We start from the raw sequence: 21,355 nt of genomic DNA, 5'->3' as shown, positions 1-21,355 counted from the left end.
GCATTGTGCGTCCACCTAGATATCTGCTTCTGCTTCCGCTATTGCTCGGCCTTGCTGATGGAAGGGTAGAACTCGTCAATTACGGCTCATACTGTGACACCATTAGCCAGCTTGTCGAGAACTTTAAGCTTGTGGCTGTAGTCCACTGCTATGTGTGTACGTCTTCTGCCTTTTGCCTTTTCCAGTTGTACGAGGTCGAGTCATTGACGAAACTATCGAGGAATGAGAGAAGCTATACCGTCCTGATTCAGCTAGCCAATTTAGTCACCCTAAGCTTCGATTTTCATGGTAGTCTCTCCTCAACATATGCTAACAATACTGCACCATTATTGGCTATAAAAACGTTCGCTCAGTAAACGAGTTCCCTTAGGACAGGAGCAATACAGTAACAATTGTATTCAACGAGTGGCCACGATATTACATGGAATATTGACCCTGGCACTATTCAGGGATGGCTACACAAGGTCACTCCCCTGAGTAGTGACCCAAGAATCCTCAGAGCCAACCAATTCATTTTGTATAAGATAAACTCTCGGGAACTTTGTGTTTGTATGCAGGCCAAATCTGTACAAACCTATAAATACACTCAGTCTTAGATCTACCGTATTTCTGATCGATCCGTTCCATTCGGCCAGGAACACGTGAACTGCCGTTCATTGAGAGTTGTATACTCTCGCTAGCACACTTCCTCTGTGTACCGACTTTCCTGGCTTGTAGAGAACAATTGCATTTGTGAGGAATTTTATCAAAAGTATCACTAACCTGTTTTTGAGTTTTTTTTTTTGTATTTGGCCTTGAAAGTTAGTGATTGATGAGGAGCCCAGTTTCTACGAAGCTGAGAAAACGAGCAAGACCAAAACGAACTCTGAAAGTATATCTGACAGTAGCGACGGAGGCTGGAACGATGCCTAGAATACGACAGCAGCTCGAGTGCAGAAGTAACCGCTCCTCCCGTGAATGCAGTTGATGCCCCTTCTGTCCCCTAGAGCGGTCTTGTCCTTGAGGAGCTGAAAAACGTCGCTGCTCATGTGGAGAAACTGGAAGCCGTTGATTGGTAACGTTTCTTAAATAAAATCTAGGATTTTCTAGGAATGTTTTACAATCTTCTAGCACGATCCAGAGGTCGCTGATTGGTCTATCGGATATTCCAGGATTTTAGCTTTCTGAAACTACTAAAACATTTTTAAAATTGGAATGCTTTTGTTGAGAACTTCAACAAGAAGCCGAGAGCTTACCGTGATCGGATTAAGCAAGCGCGTGATCGCTTCTAGACGTACTCGAATCGTGGAAAGTTGGAGCAGCCCCACGCTGCTGCGGAGGAGGCTAACGTGCCGTGCGCTGTGCCCGAGGGCTTTCAGTGCGCGAAGTGTTTCCCAGGCGCGGTCCGCTTCAGCGACCGCGACCTGAACGGGTACACGTCGTTCCATGTGCCCGAGAATCTCAAAGAGCTCCGTGCTAAGTTCTTAGCACGTGAGGGTTCGGGCGCTAACGATGACCGCAGCGCTCGCACTACTTCCGCTGCGCCCTCCAGCAAGACGTTCCGCGGCTCCCATGTATCTCGATGGGGAGGAAATCCTCTCCAACGAATACGAAAACGAGCCCCTTGAGGGTTCGCTTTCGGGATACTATGGTCAACAATCCGCTCAACAATCCAGCGGGTTGAGCCGCGGGCGTCACGGATCGGCGGTGGCGGGGGTGGGAACACGCCCCGGGTATGATCAGCCCCGGGCTGATCAGTATGCGCCGTGTGACCGCCGTGGAGCGTTTGCAGGGCGCTGAGTTCGCCGCCCTGAAGCAGGAGCTGGCGAACAGAAGGCTCAAGTCACGGCAGTCTCGCAGACCGCCTCGAATATCCAGGTCGAGTTGGGGACCCGGATGAAGGCGTTGCTCCAGCGCGTCCGCGCGCTGGAGGAGAGGCTGCTCGTCGCCGAGGCCAAGGCTTCCGCTTCTGCCTCGGCTCCTGCCGAGGCTTCGGGTCAGCCGAGCTAGATGGCTCGTGCTGCAGGTATGGCTTCAGCCGTCCGACGTAAAAGGTCGGATGGAGGCGCATGCTAGACGGTATGTCTAGCGTGTAAGCATTGCCGTGCCGTGCCAACACAGTGAACGGCCCGATGAAGCGCAGAGCAAGCTTGCTTGCTCCGAAATCCGAAACTGCATGTTTAGGCAGGTTTTGAGTAGCTAACAAAACCGATGAACTAACCTTGAAGTCATTTGTGTTGCCTCTGCCCACATTGTCTGCGTTCAGCTTTTGTTGATCAACAGAAGCTGTTATTGCATCTTGGACAAACCGAATCACGGCTTGTCCTTTGGTAAGGAAGTTGATTGCATCCGAGCTGAAGTCATTCAGCTCTCTCTCCGCTAGAGTCCCGGCCTCTGCGTGGTTCGTCGCGGTGTCTGCGCCCTGCGCAGACCCGTGGTCGTTGGCCTTGTTGTTGGGGGAGTCTGCGCCCTGCGCAGACGCATGCGTTTTGTTCGTTGTTGCAGCTGGCACTGTGCAAGTGTCAGCGGTTTTCTGCGGCTGCTGTGTTGCAGTCGTAGATCCTCCCCCACTTAAAGTGGGAGCCGCCACTCCGAGTAAACTCGGCAGACGGGGATGCCGCATGGCATTCACATAAAACGGTGTATGCCCGGTCGAGGCATGCACCGAGTTGTTGATGGCGAATTCCGCCATCGACAAATACTCGCTCCAGTATTGGAACGAGTGAGCGTAGCTCTTCAACATATCGACGAGCACGCGATTCACGCGCTCGGTTTGACCGTCCGTCTGCGGATGATCCGCAGTCGACATGGAAAGCTGGCTCCCAAGAAGTGTAAACACTTCTTGCCACAGGTGCGCTGTGAAGCGCAGGTCTCTGTCCGACACGATGTCGGTCGGCATACCATGGTGTTTGAACACCATGTCGACGAACAGACGGGCCGTCTGCTTCGCGGTCACCTCTGCCGGCACCGCAGCAAGATGTACCATCTTGCTGAAGCGGTCGACGAAGACCACAACACCGGTATTCCCTCCGCTGTCCGGGGGAAGACCAAAGATGAAGTCCAAAGACATGGACTTCCAACACTCCGACGGAGTCGGTAGTGATTGTAATGGAGCCTGCGCAAACGGCGCAGGCTTTACGCGTTGGCACACCTCGCAAAGACGGATGTACTTGCGCACCCACGCGTAATAGTGGTGCCAGTAGAAGTCCCGCGTGAGAAGGACGTCTGTCTTCTCACGTCCGAGATGTCCCGCGGTCGGGGCATCATGATACTCGTACATGATCCTGAGTCGCAGGTCATGGTCATTTGGCACAACAACGCGATTCGCGTTGTTGTCGACTGCATTATAAAGAAGCAGTCCGTCGTGCACCCGATATCGGTGTGCACGCGCACGAAGGTGCTTGGGCAACTTCTGACGAGCCTTGTCAGAAGGTGTTGTGCCATAGGCCAGCAAGAGTTTCGCGTCCGCGTCGTGCGCGTACGCGGCCTGCACATCATCCAACAGGGACGATGTGGGTGTGCTCGGTCGCATGGCGTCAATGGCATTGACGTCAGCAGCTTCTGCGTAGTCCGGCCGACGTGATAGCGCGTCGGACCCCACATTCAATTTTCCGGGTTTGTATTCGACCCGGAAGTTATACTCCGCAAAGAATGAGAGCCATCTCGCCATTCTTTGTGATAAGTGTGGTGACTTCACTGCAGTGCGCAGTGATGCATGGTCGGTGTAGACCACAAACGGTCTACTTCCAAGCAAATACACTCGGAACTTTGCGAGTGCGTATTTCATGGGAAGGAGTTCCTTGTCATGCACCGGATAGTTGTGCTCAGCTGGCTTCAACTGACGCGATTGGTAGTAGACGACACGATCACGGCCCTCGTGATCGTGCTGCATCAACGCGCATCCGATCGCGAAATCCGATGCGTCACATACTACGTGAAATGGGTGATCTTGGTCAGCCACTGCCAAGATCGGCGCCTCAGGCAAGCCCCGCTTGACTGCATCGAATGCCTTTTGGCAATCGGTTGTCCAATTCCACACAGCTTCATTCTTAAGAAGTTGTGACAGCGGGCGGATCTTGCCCACGTAATCCTCCACGTACTTGCACAAGTACGTGGCCAAGCCAAGGAACTGCCTCAGTTCCTTGACACTTGAAGGCGTTGGCCATTCATTAATCACTCTGACCTTTTCCGGGTCAGGGCGAACACCATTTTTCCCTACGAGACACCCGAGGACGGGTATCTCGCTCGCCCCGAAGATACACTTCTTCAGGTTCGCGTAGAGCTTATGTTTTCGCATAAGCTCAAGTAGCTTCCGGAGATGCACCCTGTACATCTCAATGTCGGTCTTCTCGTCCACAGCCCGGCTGTGGATGAACACATCATCGAAGTAGCTCGGTGCGAAGTCGCGCACCGAGCGCAACAAGTGCGTCACGCACCTGTTGAAGGTCGCAGGGGCGTTCTTAAGCCCCTGTGGCATCACTAGCCATTCCCAGAGCATGCCGCTTGGCGTGCTCACTGCCGTGAGAGGGATATTCCTCTCACGCATTAGGATCTGATAGAATCCGTCTCGCAAGTCGAGAGCACTGTAAACGGTGCTCCCGGCCATCGAATCGATGATGACATCTTTTCGTGGTATCGGCGTCTGCGCCGGTACCGTCGCATCGTTCAGCTTGTTATACGCATGAACGATGCGCCATCCGCCCTGTGGCTTTTTGACACAGAACGTCGGAGCACTGTGCGGGGACTTTGATTCCCGCACTTGTCCTGCTTTGCGACGACTTTCAAAGAAGTCGTCGATCGCTTTTACTTGTTCTCGCGGCGGTGGTCACTGCCGCGTGACACAGTATGTCGTGCCCGGCACGAGATCAATCTCGTGCTGAATACCCTTATCCTGCGGAAGCTCCGCAGGAATCTCTTCAGGGAGTACGTCTTTGTACTCCCTCAACAGTTCGTAATAGCGACTCGACTTCAGCGAATCCCAACCTTGTTCCTCGAAGCGCTCTCGCTTCATCTTCGCACTGAGAGTGTCTTCACTCTCAGTGGTACTTCCCATGAAGAGCTGTCTCAGCTCTTCGCTCTCGCTCTCCGTTCTTTCGCTGTCCGAAAGAACGCAGACTTGCTCGATGCGTCCATCGTGCAAGTCGCGCGTGAAGCGCTTCCAGCCCATGACTGGAAGCGAAGTCAACTCCGACGCCCTTGTCGGAGGATTAGCGAGTTCCTTTTTCTGACACTGGAATCCAGTATCGGTACGCGTCAAGACGTTCAGCGTCTCAACGCCCGGCGTCACCGCCTCAGTCTGCCCAGCAGACTGCTCTTGATGCGTCTCGGTCCCGGACCGAGACTTACGCAGCGTTCTCCGCTTGCGCCGTCTTCTTGTTGTGCGGAGCCCGGCTCCGCACAGTTGTACTTCTGGTCCAGGCCCGACCGTGGACAGTTGTTCGCCGGCGGACCCTGTCCGCGGGCGCGCGGTATCAAGCTCGGCTTGATCGCATTTTCCTTCGTGCAGCCCGGCCGCAAGACAGCATGCAAATTGCGTCAGTACGGTACGTTTGCAACCGTCCGCGCTGTTTGCAGCGTCAACTCCCGGAGTTGCAACGCCTTCGTCACCTCGACGCCATTCATTGGCGGAGCCCCTCATGACCGAGGGTGCGTCGGTTCCCGGAGCCGACGTGTCGTTGTCGACCTGACCGCTTCGGGTCAGGGACTGTCCCTTACACGCTTGAATGTGGGTGTTGGTTCCCGGAACCAGCACAACTTTTTCTTCCGGCGTCGGCAGCATTGCTGACGTTGGTCTCACTTGTGCGCGCCGTCGCGCACTTCTTGGGCACTCCGGGACAGCAGCATAAAGCGCTGTCTCGACTGGTGAGCCGCGCGCACTTGCTGATGCGTGCACTGCGGTAACAGGGCCATCGCTCTCTGTTCCGCAGTCGCGACCGAAGCGCACGAGCGTGCGCTTCTTCCAGTCTATCACCGGATCATGCCGTGCAAGCCACGGCATGCTCATTACCACGTCGAACTTATCGTCCAGGTCCAGGACGATAAAGTGTTCGACAAACACTCGTTGTTTGTACGAGAAGCGCACGTTCACGACGCGCTTCTCGGTCTTCACGATGGCACCTGTTGCCAGTCGTACCTCCAAAAGACTTCGAGGTACATCTACCTCCTCAAAGTCGAGACTCGGCAGGCTCCGTAGTTGAACAAGGTTGTTCGACGCGCCTGAATCTACCAAAGCTCGAAGAGAGTTACTCGCTCTCTTCGACGATACGTTCAAGATGACTAGGTTCGGCCTGCCATCTTGTTTCTTGCAGTGGGAGCTGGTCTCACTGGGGGCTGCAGTCCTCAGTGTCGCGTGCCCGATGTCGGCACGCGCGACTGCATTACCAGTAGGGCGCCCCGCGCCTACTGGATGTTCGCGTTTTTTGTTGGTCCGCGGCGATGCCTAGCATCGCCACGACGGCCACCTCCAGGGGGCATGGGAGCTGTACCCTCCCGTGCAAAGTGACCGATCCTTCCGCAACGGAAGCATCGCACGTTACCTCCCTGCTGCTGGTAACCAGCAGTTGTTGCGTTCGAGAGGTCCATTGGCTCCGGACCTCCCGCCCTCGCTACCGGGCGCGGTTGCGGCCTCGGCACGTTCACATGCAGTTTAGCCTGCCGCAGGCTAAACTTCTTGCATGACAAGGGTGATTGCAGCTTCGAGAGTACTCGGGTACTCTCGGAAGAGATAGGTCTTCACAGGCCCCCATCTCTCAGTCCTTTCATGAACGTGACGACCTTGGTCGCCTCGTCAATCGGGTTAGTCACGATATTTGATACCAAATATCGTGCGCGCTGCGCGTAAGCATGGACGTCATGCTTACCCTGCTGAAGATCGAGGAACTCCGCCCTCGACCGGAACTCGTTTTGCGAGGGCTCAAACGCTTGTTTGAGCTCCTCTTTGAACACTTCGTACGTGCTGAAGCACGTAGGATCGGAGAGTCGGCGTCCATACGACCAACTCCTTGCACGTCCGCCAAGGCAGGACATGGCGAACGCGACCTTCGACAGCGGGTCAACGATACGTCGAGCCGCGATGGCTGTGTCGAGTTCGACAAGCCATCGGAGGAGAGGCTCGCCCTCTCTTCCCACGTAATTGCTTACGCTCAATTTCAATGGTTGAGCACGCGGTGTCGTCCCTGACGACGCCGTCGCTGAGGAAGCAGCATCACGCTGCTTCTTCATGATGAACCCCAGAGCAACACCATGTTGCTCCGTCGGCGATAGCGTACGCAGCATCGTAGCTATCGCTGCTTCTCCAATGACTGTTGACAGTCGTTAATTATACTTGAGTACACAAGTATAATATAAATCAAATAAAGACTCCAAGTGACTTTGATTAGGTAAACTGAGAACTGTATTGTTTGTAAATTGATCTTCCTCCTAAATCTGCTAAAACTGTTTATCGTCTATGAAAGGGGTTAACAGAGACTGGCTGTCAGAGCCCCGCCAATATGCGCGTCTCTAATAGGTAAAAAGATGCTGTTTTCTACCAATAGCATCTTTGGGTAGGTGTGGACCACTCATTGTGGTGGCCCACTTCAATGTATCCATTGGTGTGACTTACACCAATGTGAGGAAGTATCTAAAACTTTAACAGATATCGTATCTGTTAAATTCACAAGTGGCTTGTAGCCACTTGTACGTGTAACCCCGTTACAGGTACCGGGGCGATTTTGAGTGGCTCATGGCGGAGCACGAGACAGAGAAGCAGGACCAATCACGAAAATGGAGCATCAACTGATGACGGCAGGTCTGGTGGCTGACTCCTTGGAGGCTCGGTCCCTCAACGTGGACCGGGCCAAACTCCCTGAATTTTCATCAGACTTAAGTGATTGGCAATTGGCGTTCACTGAAGGAACGACTCAAGCAACTCAAAGCTGGCACGCTGACTTCTTCTGAATGGAAAATGCTCATCAATATCACTTCAGCCGACGACCTCTGTATCCAGGGCCGTACGGCTCCAGGAGTGGACACAGAAGAGACACGTGACGACGGTTCTGTATCAGGTGGTGACGATTCTGGATCTCGTGGCAAGCATACGGTGTTCCTGGATCTCACTGGCGCAGTGATTCGTCACACGAGGACCGACCCTGAAAGAAACGCCGAGCTCGCAGGGCTCCAGCCTACACCCAGTCTCGTCCAGATCAATGGGATCCTTCGCAGCAGTGTGAGAACCCTGCGGACCAAGAGTATCTCGTCGACGAGAAGACTTCGCGCGCGCGTCGCTCGCAGGTCTCCCAGGCGTGTGGCGCAAGCCTCGCACTAACGTCCAGCTGGTCATGCGTTCTGGGTTTACATATCCTGCGCGCATGAAGTTGGTGGAGAGCGGGAACACAGCCCATGATCGCTTCACTGCTCACGACCTGCCTGATATGTAGTCTCGCACGATGTTTTAGAACAGACTGAGTGGAGACGTTTCGTGCCCAAGCTCTACTATCTTCACGCGGAGAACATGCTGGATCAGTACGAGAGGGACCAGCGGTATCCTGAATTCTGGATAGATTTGGTGGTCCTGACTCAGGGCGGCGGTGACATCCTGCTCCTCGGATCAGGCGACGATGAAGAGGTCGACAATGAGAAGCGCGATACCGCGAGGACTTCCAGCAAGAATGAGCACGCCAAACCCGCGCAAATGAAGCGTCCTGAAACTGAGGTGCAAGAGCGGGAGCAAGATGAGGACGTCCAGGATGACACGAGGAAAAGACGCCATCCACCCAAACTCGGCAGTCCAAGCGTAGGTTCGATTCAGCGTCGTCTGTGGCGATGTGCGAGTAAGTTACCAGCTGCTAGATCGAACCTTAAGCAAACGTAGACCGCCGAACGCCGGACTAGAGCACAGAACGCTGAGCGTCTTGGGACCTCAGCTGAAATACCTCAGGTCCAAGGTCTCGGAAGAGGTGGACGAGGTTCGTGCGGAGTGCCGTGTCTGTTCTGAAAAAAAAAAAAACGGGGCAGATTGGGCCAAGACACGTGTAAGCTGAGGCTGTTGAGTGGGAACAGGTTTCGTTTGGAGAGTACTGGAGACATCTGAAGTGGAGACAAGACTGCTGTGGCTGGCTGACGCTTGGGTCCAAACGTAGCCCAAAGAAGAACCGTCGAGGGGATCGCAAGGGAGGTGCCCACACCGCACCTGACCAAGGATCGGAGCTGGGAGTCTAAGCTGAGTCGTTGTTGGGTTCCGCTGGTCTCCGTAGCATCTTCACTTCCCCCGGCGGCTCCAACTGAGAGCCGCTTGCACAGGTCTTCACCCGCTCCTCAAACCTAGAGTGGCCCCGAGAAATTGGCTCGGTTTCAGCCTGTCCGTAGTCTGGGTTCTCTGTCTGCGCCCAGGGACGCCCGGGCGCCACGCACAAATATAAGCGAAATCCAGCAACCAGGCCGACGACTTGAGCCAATCTCAGCCCCCGCGCGATCGCTCCACCGAAACCTCAGAGACATGTTCTCCCCCAAATATGAAATGCGTGTCGATAATATCGTCCATAACACGTAATAATATGAAATAGCCAACTAGGCTTCTCTTCACACCGAGAGCCGCCCAAACCGTCTGTATGGGGCTTCTTGAGGTTTGATGGAACCGGTCCCCGGCACCTTTTTACACTAGGAAACACTCTCACTTGCGTCCTTCGAGGAAAATTCGATTCCGATTCAGTAATTACACATGCAAACAAAAACCTATCAAGTGAAAGCGCACAGCGCCCACAAATGGACTTAAGACCATCCTGCGAGCTGTCAGCATACCTAAGGCAATCTGCGTTTCAACCTGAGTTTTAGTCAATGAATGGCCGCGCTCAGCAAAATCTAGCGCGGTCAGGCACAGGCTCAAGAAAGCTTCAGCGAAGTTCTAGCGATGAGTAGGTTACTCATTGGCCGAAAGCGAGCCGTTATCAGGGTGCGACTGGTCCCAACCCAGCTGATATATGCGTCCGTGATCATTGCTGACGCGACCCTCTAGCAACACACATTCAGCATTTACCCATCGGCAACTCCAAACCCCATAGTCTCAGATAAGATCTCAACTGAGTCCCCGGCATAAGTGTTGCCCAGTGTCCTCATCGCTTGAGACCCAAGTCATACAGCGGAGCCTCCTGAGCGTCCGCTGCACTCAAACACATCCCGCTGAAACATCTCAGCAAAGACGTAAAGATTCGAGCTGCTCCGGCTGAGACCACCCAGCTCAGAATACTGAGCTCTGAACCTAGTATACTTCGACTGAGATCAGCTAGTCTCAGTGATCCAAAGTGAGACCCGAGTACTTCAGCTCTTCCAGCTTAGACTAGGAGACTTCAGCGCCTTCATCGCTAAAGTTGACCGATTCTCAGCCAAGCCATCACGAGTTCAGCCTACGCCTCGCTTGGTCAGCTTGTCATACAGTCAGTCACCAGAACGTGTTCGTCCGAGACCTCCGATCTCAGCGTAGCTCAGAGAGGTGACCGTATCCCGAGCTTCGCAGGAATTAAGCCAATTCATAGTCAATTTCAGTCACCAATACTCCGGATCCATGGTAGTCTCAGTAGCGAAGCGTGGCTGAGGCTTTCAGCTGATATCTTGGACTTCAGCCGAGAGCGTATCCATGACCTCCGAGCCAGTTCTGGCTGAAGCGACGGCTCACATAAGCCAACTGCTCCTCCCGTCCAATTATAACCATGCGTGGGACATAGAGTGCGGTGTCGACGGGCTGATGACGGGTTCGCTGGAAAGATCCGAGCGAGCCTCGTCACACGTCGCAGCCGGGCTCCGCAGCCAGCACACCAATTTCCAAGAAGAAGAAGAAGAAGAAGAAGAAGAAGAAGAAGAAGAAGAAGAAGAAGAAGAAGAAAACACGTACATGTGAGACTCGGCGGCAGTCGTCCCTCACTCGCAAGACCATGTCGGAACTGACTCCAGAGGAGATGGCCACAATCGAGGTTCCGGTTCAATGTATCAACTCACGGCGGCACATGGGCATCTTGACTACCTTCGCACCCAGTGCAGCACCAGTCTCCGTACTTCCCAGACTATGCGCCCAACAAGAATGGTGGTTCCGGTCCGCTTAAGAAACGTACGACCCCGCGGAATCCATGACCGTCAAGAACTCGAGGCCTGGTGACAAGATGTTTCGGCGCCCGGACCGCCCACCTCCTGTACCATGATCGAGGCGACCAGAATGAGTACATCATGGATGTACTGGATGCCATGGCAGACTTCACGCAGAGGGATGTGTTGCAGTTCTGTCTTGCGGTTCACTTGGTAACGTTCGACTTGGAGGTGGATGCAGGCGAACAAGCGGAGTGCAAGCTTTTGTGTGATGCTGCAGCCACTCAATGGGCGGCTGAGGTCAAGGCGCTCATGGAGGCAGGCGCTCCCGACACCATCAAGTATAAACCAGGCATCAGAGTCTATCCGGCCAAGGTCTGCGGCTGGATCCTGAATGACAAGTCTGAGATGGCAAGCCATAATCAATCGCCGAGCAGCTCACGATCCTGGACCGACAGGAACCAGGACGCATCGAGTGGACCGGGTTTAACACCACTGATGAGTGCATCGCTCATCTGCCTGAGCGGGGTCACAAGAAACTTCGTCCGGCTCACAAGCGAGTGACCAACTGGGTGTCCGAGGAACACCGTAGCTAAGTATTACCTTAGACAGACCACTTAATTCCATAATCAACATCTTCCATCATCTCCTGCTCAGTTCACTCAAAAATTCGTTCAGTATCGCATAATTCACTGCGTCATTCGACTTCCTTCTCCAATCCGGTCTACGGTCACATCCAGTGTCGCATTCACCACAACATCCATACTTCAGTTTTCATAATCCAACAGTCACAGTCACATCTAAATCCCGTTGGCTCATTCCGTGTCGGTTCGATTCTAGTGTCTCCATTCGGTGCGCTAAACACTGGGGTGATCATCTCCAGCCTGTATGGACCGGAAACGGGCTCGGGCCCGGGCACCCTGATTGAATTCATACAGGAGCGCCCCACAATTGAGCTTGGATATCGTGAACCATTCTGGATCATCGTATCCCCCCACTTAATCAGGTACTCGCGAACACGTTTGGACGTGCGGGTCCGTTTCGCCCATCGGAGGTCTACGTCGTACTCGCCATTCAGCACGTTCGGTCCCCAGCTGTCATCAGATAACAGCGGTGTATAGAAATCGCCGTCCTGTTCTAACGCGATCTCCATCTATGGTCGTATTGAGAATAACCCTCGAAGTTTGAGGCGACTGACGTGGATGTTGGACGTGTCCTATGAGGTAGAATGGGTTTGGTTAAAAACATCGAAATAAGCGCGACGGTCTGCAGAGATGGTCAAACGCAGCTTTCAGGCGCTGCAAACAATAACCTGGTTAGCTCCTTAGCACGCCTAGAACATGGTATACACGAGCGGAGAGACAACTTCAACTTCTGCTGGCCGTTCCCACCGAAGTTACTCGGCTCCAGCCAGCACTCGCGCGCCTGCATGCTTCAGACCGCCATTCCAGTCGTTATCGATGATGGGGAACCACAGCACGATCCTGGTAGACCATGGCTTGAGGTAGATTGTATTTGGGGTCAGTGCTCGGAAAAAATAATAGCAGTTCAGTAATTACTGTATTGTTGCGGTACAATTATTTATTATTGGGTCTTCACAAAGTCAATAAAATGTGATATTGTACCAATAATACCAGTACAATACCGGTTTAGAGCGATTTTGTGACTCGACTGATCTCGGCCAGTCGTTAGAACGACTGGTAGACAACCAAGACCCTCCTGCCAGCAGCGGCAAGAGGAAGGAGAGGTCGTCGAGCGACTACGCCAATGAGATTCTCCGAGGAGGAAAGAAGGCGAGATCATCTGGTGCTGCGTCGGCCACCTACCATGACCTGGCGAAGGTCGTGCCACCGACCTCGAACACGGTTGAGCGACTCTTTTCGCAGTGTAAGTTTATTCTTACACCCCAGCGGTCTTGCATGCTGCCCGCTAACTTCGAAATGTTGGCGTTCCTGCGCGTGAATCGCGACTTGTGGAACGCGACTTCTCTTCTCACCACCGAGTAGATGACGTTTACCTGAGGACGAGTAACATGCGGCAACAATATACTGATATTGGCCCAGTTATTATTATTGTTGTGCTTCGTATTGCCGTTATTACTACGCTCGGCATGCACTTGCAGTACAATAGAATACTGTATTGTCGGACCCCTGTTTGGGGTTGTTTATGGGTCGGATCGTGTCTACCAACCCCAGTGATGTTCATCGAGTCGGATGCAGTAACCGACTCCGAGAGCGAGGTCTATATCCCTGATGGTTATATCCCGTCGGATTCAGATCCTGAAGTAGCCGAAGAGAGTGAGAGCGACGAGGAAGCAGCTCCTGACTTCTCAGTTGAACCGGGTGAGTGTTGTGCCGACGAGAACCAAGAGGCTGTAGTGTAAAAGGTTTGTACGAGTTACCTGAAGCTGATAGTTCTGAGCTTTGTGGTAGGTGCTGGATGTAGTGAGCGTTCAGGATGCTACGAACTAGGGACTCCCTGATACATTGCATATACACTTGCATTAGAAGGACAAAACTACGCTGCAACACGTCAATTCGTATCACAAATCTACTCCCGGTCGGACCTGGCGTTAGGGTCGGCAAAATCACACGACCCAAACACGCGAGCACACCGCATACGACCCCAAATAGAGTCTACCTGGCTTGACGGGGTTTCCATCATGTGTGAAGCCGAGTCGAGTGGCAGCAGCACTCGACGCCAGGTTGTAGCTATCGCACTTCTATTCAAACCTCCAGTATCCGTCTGAGGCATGTGTCCGGCCACTTAAGCGTGTATACAAAACGTAAGATAAAGAGGGGCTGTTGCCAAACGTGTCACGTTTCCGGTCACTCTGCTTATACTAGTGCGGATGCCACTCTGCTTTCCTGCGGCGCCCTGCAAAGATATACAACAGTGGGAGTTGGTCTCCGGCTGCATTGATGCAGCCCATAATGCTCACATTCTTCCAATCGGCGGAACGCTGCACGTTGACAGCCATGCCCTTCGATGTGAACACCCGCTGCTGGCAGCGACCTTGAGCACACACGCCGGTAACTTCACAGTTCCAGATCTGTGAGGATGGCCATGCAGCTTCAGTTCGTCCAGTGCTGCGCTGAGGTTGTCGTACAGTAGTAGTAGTGCACGGCCTCCGCCGTTGACGCCCCAGCACGGTTTCCCTCCAAAATACGTGCCTTGCGCAACGGTGGCCCTCGGCGGCTGGTTAGCGGCACGAGGTCTCTCACACGGACTCGAAGGTTTTCAACCGGCACACCAACTTGATTCACAGCCTTCCGAATGGACGTGCCAGACTTAACGAGCTGCAACCCGCGAGTATACGCTTGAGCTTGGTCTTCCATAGTTGACAGTTTAAAACGGTATGAGAGTCGCTGGGGGGCGGATGTACGGCGCGAAATTCAAAATGATCCAGCAGAACCAAAATGGCGCCAAACTTGGCGAGCGACACCTTGTTCGAACAGGCGAAATTTTGCGGAGCCAACAATGTCAGGCAACCAATGGAATCGCGCATATCTAGCGCGTTAACGGCGTATCAAGATCTGTTCTGAACATAGGGTTGGCTCAACCGGAAACTTGCCCAGAACGGATACCAGAGCTGGAATGAGTTCGCGACCAGTAGAAACATGGTTTCCGTCGCAGCGCGGGCCTTCGTCAATTGGCGAGAAGAGTAAACATGCCCGAGCTCGACAACGCCATGACTCGGATCGATCTGCATGTACGCCAGATCCTTACAGCTTCTCCATCGACTACAACGACGTAGATCTGGGGGTCTTGGGTATCTGCGACACCACTTGTACAGTAGAAGTCGCCACAGTCTGCAAATGGTCTGGTTGTTGTTGTGTGTCCGGCGAGCGCTTTCGGGGTCCTCCGCCAGGGCAACCCAGAAGGATTTTGCATGGAGATCTTACTGCCTCCAGAGGCTCGTGGTTGCAGTAGCGTCCTGCTATTATTCCGTGTGGTGGGAACGGCGAAGGACTCCAGTTTTGCAGTGCACACTCGACAGGCTGGTCAAACTCGTTGACTATACTCATCTCGGAACTTGAGTGGGGTGATTCTACTCGAGGGCGAGGGCGAGCACTTGCGAGTACACGGAGAGTTGAAGAGTGAGTGACCCGGTAGGAGGGATGTACCAGCAGCTTCTCGCGCACCAGGTAGCCTGGCCTGACCCTCAATGAAAGCTCTCAGCGTTTGGTGCATGCACTTGAAACAAAACAAAAAAACACGGGATCGTTTGAGTGCACTTGTTGTATGTAGTCATTGATCTCGTGTTAGCTCACTACTCTACACGAGAGGAATAAAAGGAATGGGTGACAGATCCACGACCTGCAAATTAGGGTGAAGATTCGCTCACAGGCTCTTCACTCTCGCCACCGTAGGCAGCGGCCACAATGTTGGCCTGCACCTTATCGTCGACGTCATTGGTCGGATCGCCGCTCACGATCACGCCTTCGTAGAAGCTGCCAACCGCCCAGTTGCTGTTGTCGCCGCCGATGCCGAGAATGATAGCACCCTGCTTCTTCATGACCGTGTAGCCGTTAGGACGAGGGCCGTCGTAGGTGGTTTGCAGCGGGCCGGACTGCGCGCTGCCCTGCTTGATAGCGAAGGTGCCGCCCGAGCGGCCCTTGAGCATAGCGACCAGGTAAGGGGTGGCCGACACCGTCGGGGTGTTGGTGCACTGCTTGCCGGCCGCGCAACCGAAGAGGCCGTCCTCAAGATCCGCCATGACCCACGGACCGGTGCCCTCGCCGTAGCCCCACTGCTTACTGTTGCCAAAGTAAATGGCTTCCATCGTGGCAGCACCATCGTTCATGTTGTTGGTTTCAGCGTTTCCGTAGTCGAAGCAGCAGTATTGGTTATAGTGCGTGCCATCGACCACTATGTAGATGGCCTCGGCGTCGTCTCCAATAGGGATACCAGTAGTGTTGTTGTTGCGGTAGCCATTGCCGGCCTCGATGTAGACACCATAGGCCTTCTCTCTGCCGATCGTGACCGGGAGACGGTCAGCGCGGGACGGATCGTCGGGCGTGTTCTTGGCTCCTCCAGCAGGGGCCGACGTCAAGTGGTTGCCCTTGCCGGACTGGTCGTAGATGATCGAGATGACGCACGTGGTGTCCTTGCAGAAGGTATCCTGCGAGGCAGAGTCGGCAATACCTCCAGCCTTCAGCGGCTTGATATCGAGCGTCGTGGAGTCCGAGGCGCGCTTGACTTGGTACATGGGGTCTGTATAGGCATCAAGCAGACTGCGAACGGTACTGTGGGCAGCGACGCAGGGCGTTTTGGCGGCGTTGTAGATATCGCACGGTGCAGCACTGGCGGCTCCAAGGAGGACGGCGGCGAACAACGAAACACCACGAAGCATGGTGATCAGCTGACGGGCAGGAGTTCAGGTGGCTTGGGACTGGGACGGTCAAATGAAGAATGATGAGCCCGTGCTGCCTGTTGAGGCGAGAGTCTCGACCACTCCGGCGGAGCCACAACGCCAACTTGATCACGTCCGGCTGCAAATGCACCCAGAACGCTGCAACCTGGAATCTAGAATGCTGGGTTCTGCACGAAGATAGCAATGTGCGCTTTGCCAGGCCAACTGGTCGAATGGCTTTTGAGCACGGGATGGTGAGTCATCTGAGTCGAGAACCGGAAACGCTTCACGATAGACGTCGTGCCCGTTTTGGTAGACTGCAACATCCTGCCCCGAGAAGGGGTTTCCTCCCGAGGTACATGTACCACACCTGTCAGTTTTCCTCCACTGAGGGCCCTCTGATTAACTCTGTGCTAAGGTGAAGTACCAACCACGCAAAATTCGCCATTGCTGGTGAGGCATCCACGATTTAGTCAGTACATGTCGTTTTATTCCAGAGTACTAGTACTAAAAGAAAATATTTTATGAGTCACACTTTTGCGGAACAACCGCATCAAAGCCGCGTAATCCCACCGAGACGAGAAGTGTTTACAGAACAAAATCCACGTAGGGACATCAAATGGAGCAGCGTTCCTCGATACCAAATGGCGCCTTCTGAAGTTGCAGTTGGCCGGCCAGGATAAGTGTGGAGAAGGTGAGAGCAGTATTAATACAGTAGTACTGTGCTGGTACGCTTGCACTTCGATGGAGGTACAGTAGTATTTTAATACATGTATAATACCACTGAGCAGTGTTCGCAGGAACGAGCACAACTAAAATAAAATCTCAAAGAGGGATCACGAAAATGGAGCTCGTTGCTCTACTCGATGGTTGCCGCCTTCTCAGACCATATCTGCATGCATGCTCGGAGGGGTAGACTCGGCTTCTATAACTGATAAAGGCTATGGTAATACTCACTAGGGTGTCGTGCTGTCCTTCAGTGTAGTGTGATGTTGGTCTCTACGAGCACGATCCCGACATATTATGCCTGTAAAAGTCACTTATTGTGTATAATATATACATTATATTATTTTATAATGCTCCGGTAATTAGATAGTAGCCTACACAACGCTATCAGACAAACGCGTAGTGCAATGATAGCAAGACGCAAATACATCGTACGCAAACACCCCACGATCAAAGGGACAACGCGGGCTGCTCGCTTCATAGCGCAAGTTTGGGCTCACTGCTCTCTCGAATGAGCAAGGTACCGTTGAAAATCTACAATATTTTTCAGAGTACTCAGCATGGATGCACGCATGTACTGGTATGCACATGGTTCAGCTGTACAACAGTAGCTCGTCTCAAAGTTATCGTGAGCCTATGAAGACCACGAATGACAACGCTTACTTGGTACTGCTCACGATAACAATTGCTATTTTTGATTGGGTACGGGGTAACGTCCTCCTGGTAGACGACGCCGAGCTGAGCCTCGGCGTCACTCTGCGGGAGCCGCCTGCAGACAGCATCTAGTTCCTAGCGGGATGTGAGCGTGTCCTCGGGCAGCGAGGAGGGAGGGCAAGTCGTGGAATCTCGTTTCGCGACCGCGTCTGGATGCCGACTACACAGCGAACTCCTCTCGAGACTCTACTCAACTGGAGATTTTCCAAGTGCCGGATCGAGAACGCGAGGACAAGAACAGATACTACGATCAAGGCGCAAGGTTCCAGATCCGCTGCTTCCTACCAAGTCGACCGGGAAAGCTGTGCATGGAGAACTCAAGGGATACACGGAATCAGTGGCACAGCTCCCGGTGAGGCCGACGAAAAGGACGGAGCAGGAGAGCGACGCGGTTAGCGCTTCTTCTGCTGGACGAATACTGTAGGAGGGAAGTAGAGGGCATCCTGACGTACATACCGGTATGTCGAAGGCATACTGTACGTACCTATGGTATTTGTATTGTATCAGCACATGTGTACCTACCAGTAGTACGGTACCAGATTGCAACTGGCTGTAGCTAATACCAGTATAGAGCAGAGAAACTACAGTGTACAGTTTTTTCATCGCCGCATCGCTTTCAAATCGCGAACCCAACCGGCTGTTCAATGACATTAACGTAGTCGGGTCATCGTACTGTACTAGTACAGTGTTTACCTAGCATCTGACGAGGCTTCTGTTTTAGCTCGCTTGGGCCTCTGCTCGTGACGAGCAGAGGCCCAAGCGAGCTAAAACCCCGCAACTCGGGAGCTCTCACCGATCAAGAGAGCACATAGATTAAGGTTTTAGAGTTCCCCTCACTCGTAAATACGCCTGAAACGAGCAGGGGGAGCGCCGCTCTTTGCACATTTTGTTCTACTGTCTTTTAACGAATCCCGGTCTAGTAATTTATTGTTATCCAATAAATTATGCTAGGGATTGGCGCTCCACTGTCGAATCGAATTCTAAAGGAGCGCACAACGACCGCGCTCCCAGGCTTTTTGCTGCTCGCGCTCGTTCCTGCGAACAGTGCTCCTGATCGCTTGCGGGATGCTTGGTGTTTACAGTACACGTACACAGCCTTGAACAACGAATTGGATATCAAATTCGCGGTACTTTTGATACGCATTACGGGACGACTTCGGGATGGCAGTTTATGGGGCGACCCGTCAACTGACAATTGCATTCAAGGAATGAGGGCCGTTCCCGCTCCCACGTTTCGGGACTAAATAACGCATTGTGATTGGTCCACGCATCCGGTTGGCAGGGAGAGGCATCCACAGATCCCGAGTTTTTTTCGCGTCGTTGGGGTGGTGGGAAACAGCGTTCACACCCGAGGACGTACTGTTTACACTGTCAAAGCTTCAAAAACACCAAAACTGTACTGCCACCACAGTCTAAGTACGACTGGCACGGAGAAGGCCTGAGTACCACAGCTTTTCTGCGACCACCACTCTGGATTGGCAGACTGCACTCTACCCAGTATTTATGATTTTTTGGCCAATGGAGAACAGTCGTAGCAGACAGGATTCATCCAATCACATCGAGGGAGGAGGCAGTACCAGCACTTTTGCTTTTGTAACCACCGACCACGGCGCTAAACCACTTGCTCCTACAACATGGCCCCCCAACACCCCTGGCAACTCCTGGCTTCGGCGACACCACGCAGCGAAGGCGATGCTCTCCTAGCTGAACTCAAGAAGTACCGCGTGGACAAGAGCGACTTGACCCCGTGCCTCATCTGCATGCTGCCAGCACCGCACACCATGCGTGTACAGCGACTTATCTGTGCCTGCAAGGCCTGTGCTGATATCTCGAGAGGCTCCGCGTGTTCATGGCGCGCGCGAGTCATGACGTGTCAAGTTCAAGGGTTAATGACGATAGAAGATGCCTACACGCACTGCACGCCTGCCCGCGCGCCGCGCAAGCCCGTCTTAACGCGAGCGATGAAGGAGATCGTGATGGACTGGGCCGCTCAAGGACTTAAACCGAAGCGTATCTACAATGCTCTTTTGCCACGATTCAATCTAACGGAGAGTACGGCCCCTTCCGTAGCCTCGGTGCAGCGCTTCGCGCACTACCACGTGACCGGGCGACTCGGCGGCAGTGATCTACTCGACGCTGTGCGGCAAAAAATCAAGGATAGAGGCTTTACTTGTCATGAAGAAGAGGCCGCTGCGTTCACATTCACCAGCCGAAGCGATAGGGATGGCAAGCCCATCACCGGCAACGGAAGCGATTCAGATCCATTTGTAGTGGGTATCAGCTCTAAGAAGCTCCTGCGTCGTGCGGATCGAGACCCGGAGTCATTCATCTTCCATCTCGACGCCACCTACAAGCTTACTCAAGTTGGCTACCCCGTCGTCGTTGTTGGCATTTCGGACAGAGCGAGGCGTTTCCATCTCGTGGCGATCTTTATCGTTTCCCAACAGCAACAGCAGAACTTTGCAGAGATTCTCGGAATGTTGGCACACACATATATGTCTGTGACTGGAAAGCCACTTCGAGTCCGCTACGTGATGGGCGATGCCGACGCAGCCCAGTGGAGCGCCGTCAACGACGTGTTCGGGGAAGAATGCAATTATATGTTTCTCATGTGCTACTTTCACGTGGCAAAGAAAGTTTTCGAGAAAACGCGCTCTCTCCCACCCGCGATGGCTGCCTCCGTCATGGAAGCAATTCACAAGATGCACTTTGCAGCCAGCGAATCCGCCTACTTGAAAGTGCTAGTTGAAGCGCAAGAAAACTGGTCCAAGCTTCCAGAGCTGAAGCGATTCTCGCAGTACTTTTCCAAGGTCTGGTTGAACCAGCGGTTCTGGCGATGGCAATGTTTCCACACGCCTAGCGGATTCGCCACGACTAATAACCCATGCGAGACCTACAACGCAATGATCAAACGTGATGTGACGCTACGGAGAAAGCTGAAGGTTGGTGCTTTACTACCACAGCTACTGATTCTGTGTGAGAGTGAATCCACGACCGCACGGCCATTCGCTACTTCACCTGAAGCTGATGCGCGCCTTCTGCGACGCGTGAGGGCAATGAATCAGGCCGGCCTTCTCCAAATGACTTCGGCATCGCGATGCACCATAGCGTTCCTTCTCGTAAGTACGCCCGAAGAAGACCAGCAAGATGTTGTTCATGTGGTCAGCCGGGCTTCGCCGCGTGTGGTAGACGAGGTTCGCCGACGAACCGTTGAAGATCTACCTGTTACCGCGCAGCTGAGCAAACTGACAGCTTTGATGGAGATTTCAGGTATGCCGACCACAGGTTGGCCTGTCGATATGAAGACGGGTGTATGCCAATGCCCTTTCGCGAACAAGCACGGGTGTTGCATCCATGCCATCTATGCTTTGGAATGCCGTGGAGCTATCGACACCAAGGGCCGTGAGATGTTAGTAAACCGCGGTCCCACAGCATGGAAGGGAAGAAAGAGTAAGCAAGGGCGTCCACGCAATAGCGGTGCTGCACTTGCTATGGAGTAGCTAGGCTGTGAAAGTTCATCTTATACAT

The 21,355-nt window shown here is 53.4% G+C and overlaps 5 protein-coding genes across 5 annotated transcripts; 2 read left to right on the top strand and 3 right to left on the bottom strand.

Annotated features, from left to right (window-relative positions):
• Positions 1-1,822: 1,822 nt before the first annotated feature.
• On the bottom strand, positions 1,823-4,477 carry IUM83_14819 (reverse transcriptase; the record flags this gene model as incomplete). Its single annotated transcript, XM_067939591.1, has 1 exon — positions 1,823-4,477. The coding sequence occupies one exon, from the start codon at positions 4,475-4,477 to the stop codon at positions 1,823-1,825; it is 2,655 nt and encodes an 884-aa protein (XP_067788005.1).
• A 327-nt stretch (positions 4,478-4,804) lies between these two features.
• Positions 4,805-6,163, bottom strand: IUM83_14818 (reverse transcriptase; the record flags this gene model as incomplete). The annotated part of the gene is made up of 1 exon (XM_067939590.1): positions 4,805-6,163. The coding sequence occupies one exon, from the start codon at positions 6,161-6,163 to the stop codon at positions 4,805-4,807; it is 1,359 nt and encodes a 452-aa protein (XP_067788004.1).
• A 2,307-nt stretch (positions 6,164-8,470) lies between these two features.
• On the top strand, positions 8,471-13,414 carry IUM83_14817 (uncharacterized protein; the record flags this gene model as incomplete). The annotated part of the gene is made up of 3 exons (XM_067939589.1): positions 8,471-8,752; positions 12,717-12,918; positions 13,038-13,414. 3 exons carry the CDS (start codon positions 8,471-8,473, stop codon positions 13,412-13,414), a joined length of 861 nt encoding a protein of 286 aa, XP_067787905.1.
• A 1,944-nt stretch (positions 13,415-15,358) lies between these two features.
• On the bottom strand, positions 15,359-16,243 carry IUM83_14816 (Alpha-L-arabinofuranosidase B; the record flags this gene model as incomplete). The annotated part of the gene is made up of 1 exon (XM_067939588.1): positions 15,359-16,243. The coding sequence occupies one exon, from the start codon at positions 16,241-16,243 to the stop codon at positions 15,359-15,361; it is 885 nt and encodes a 294-aa protein (XP_067787904.1).
• Positions 16,244-19,461: 3,218 nt separating this feature from the next.
• IUM83_14815 (uncharacterized protein) lies at positions 19,462-21,067 on the top strand (the record flags this gene model as incomplete). Its single annotated transcript, XM_067939587.1, has 2 exons — positions 19,462-20,769; positions 21,017-21,067. The coding sequence occupies 2 exons, from the start codon at positions 19,462-19,464 to the stop codon at positions 21,065-21,067; spliced, it is 1,359 nt and encodes a 452-aa protein (XP_067788000.1).
• Positions 21,068-21,355: the final 288 nt, after the last annotated feature.

Source organism: Phytophthora cinnamomi (assembly GCF_018691715.1).
Source record: "Phytophthora cinnamomi strain GKB4 chromosome Unknown Contig56, whole genome shotgun sequence".
NCBI classification, from domain to species: Eukaryota; Oomycota; class Peronosporomycetes; order Peronosporales; family Peronosporaceae; genus Phytophthora; species Phytophthora cinnamomi.
Note: the sequence above shows the minus strand (reverse complement) of the source record. Positions and strands in the feature narration are given on the sequence as shown.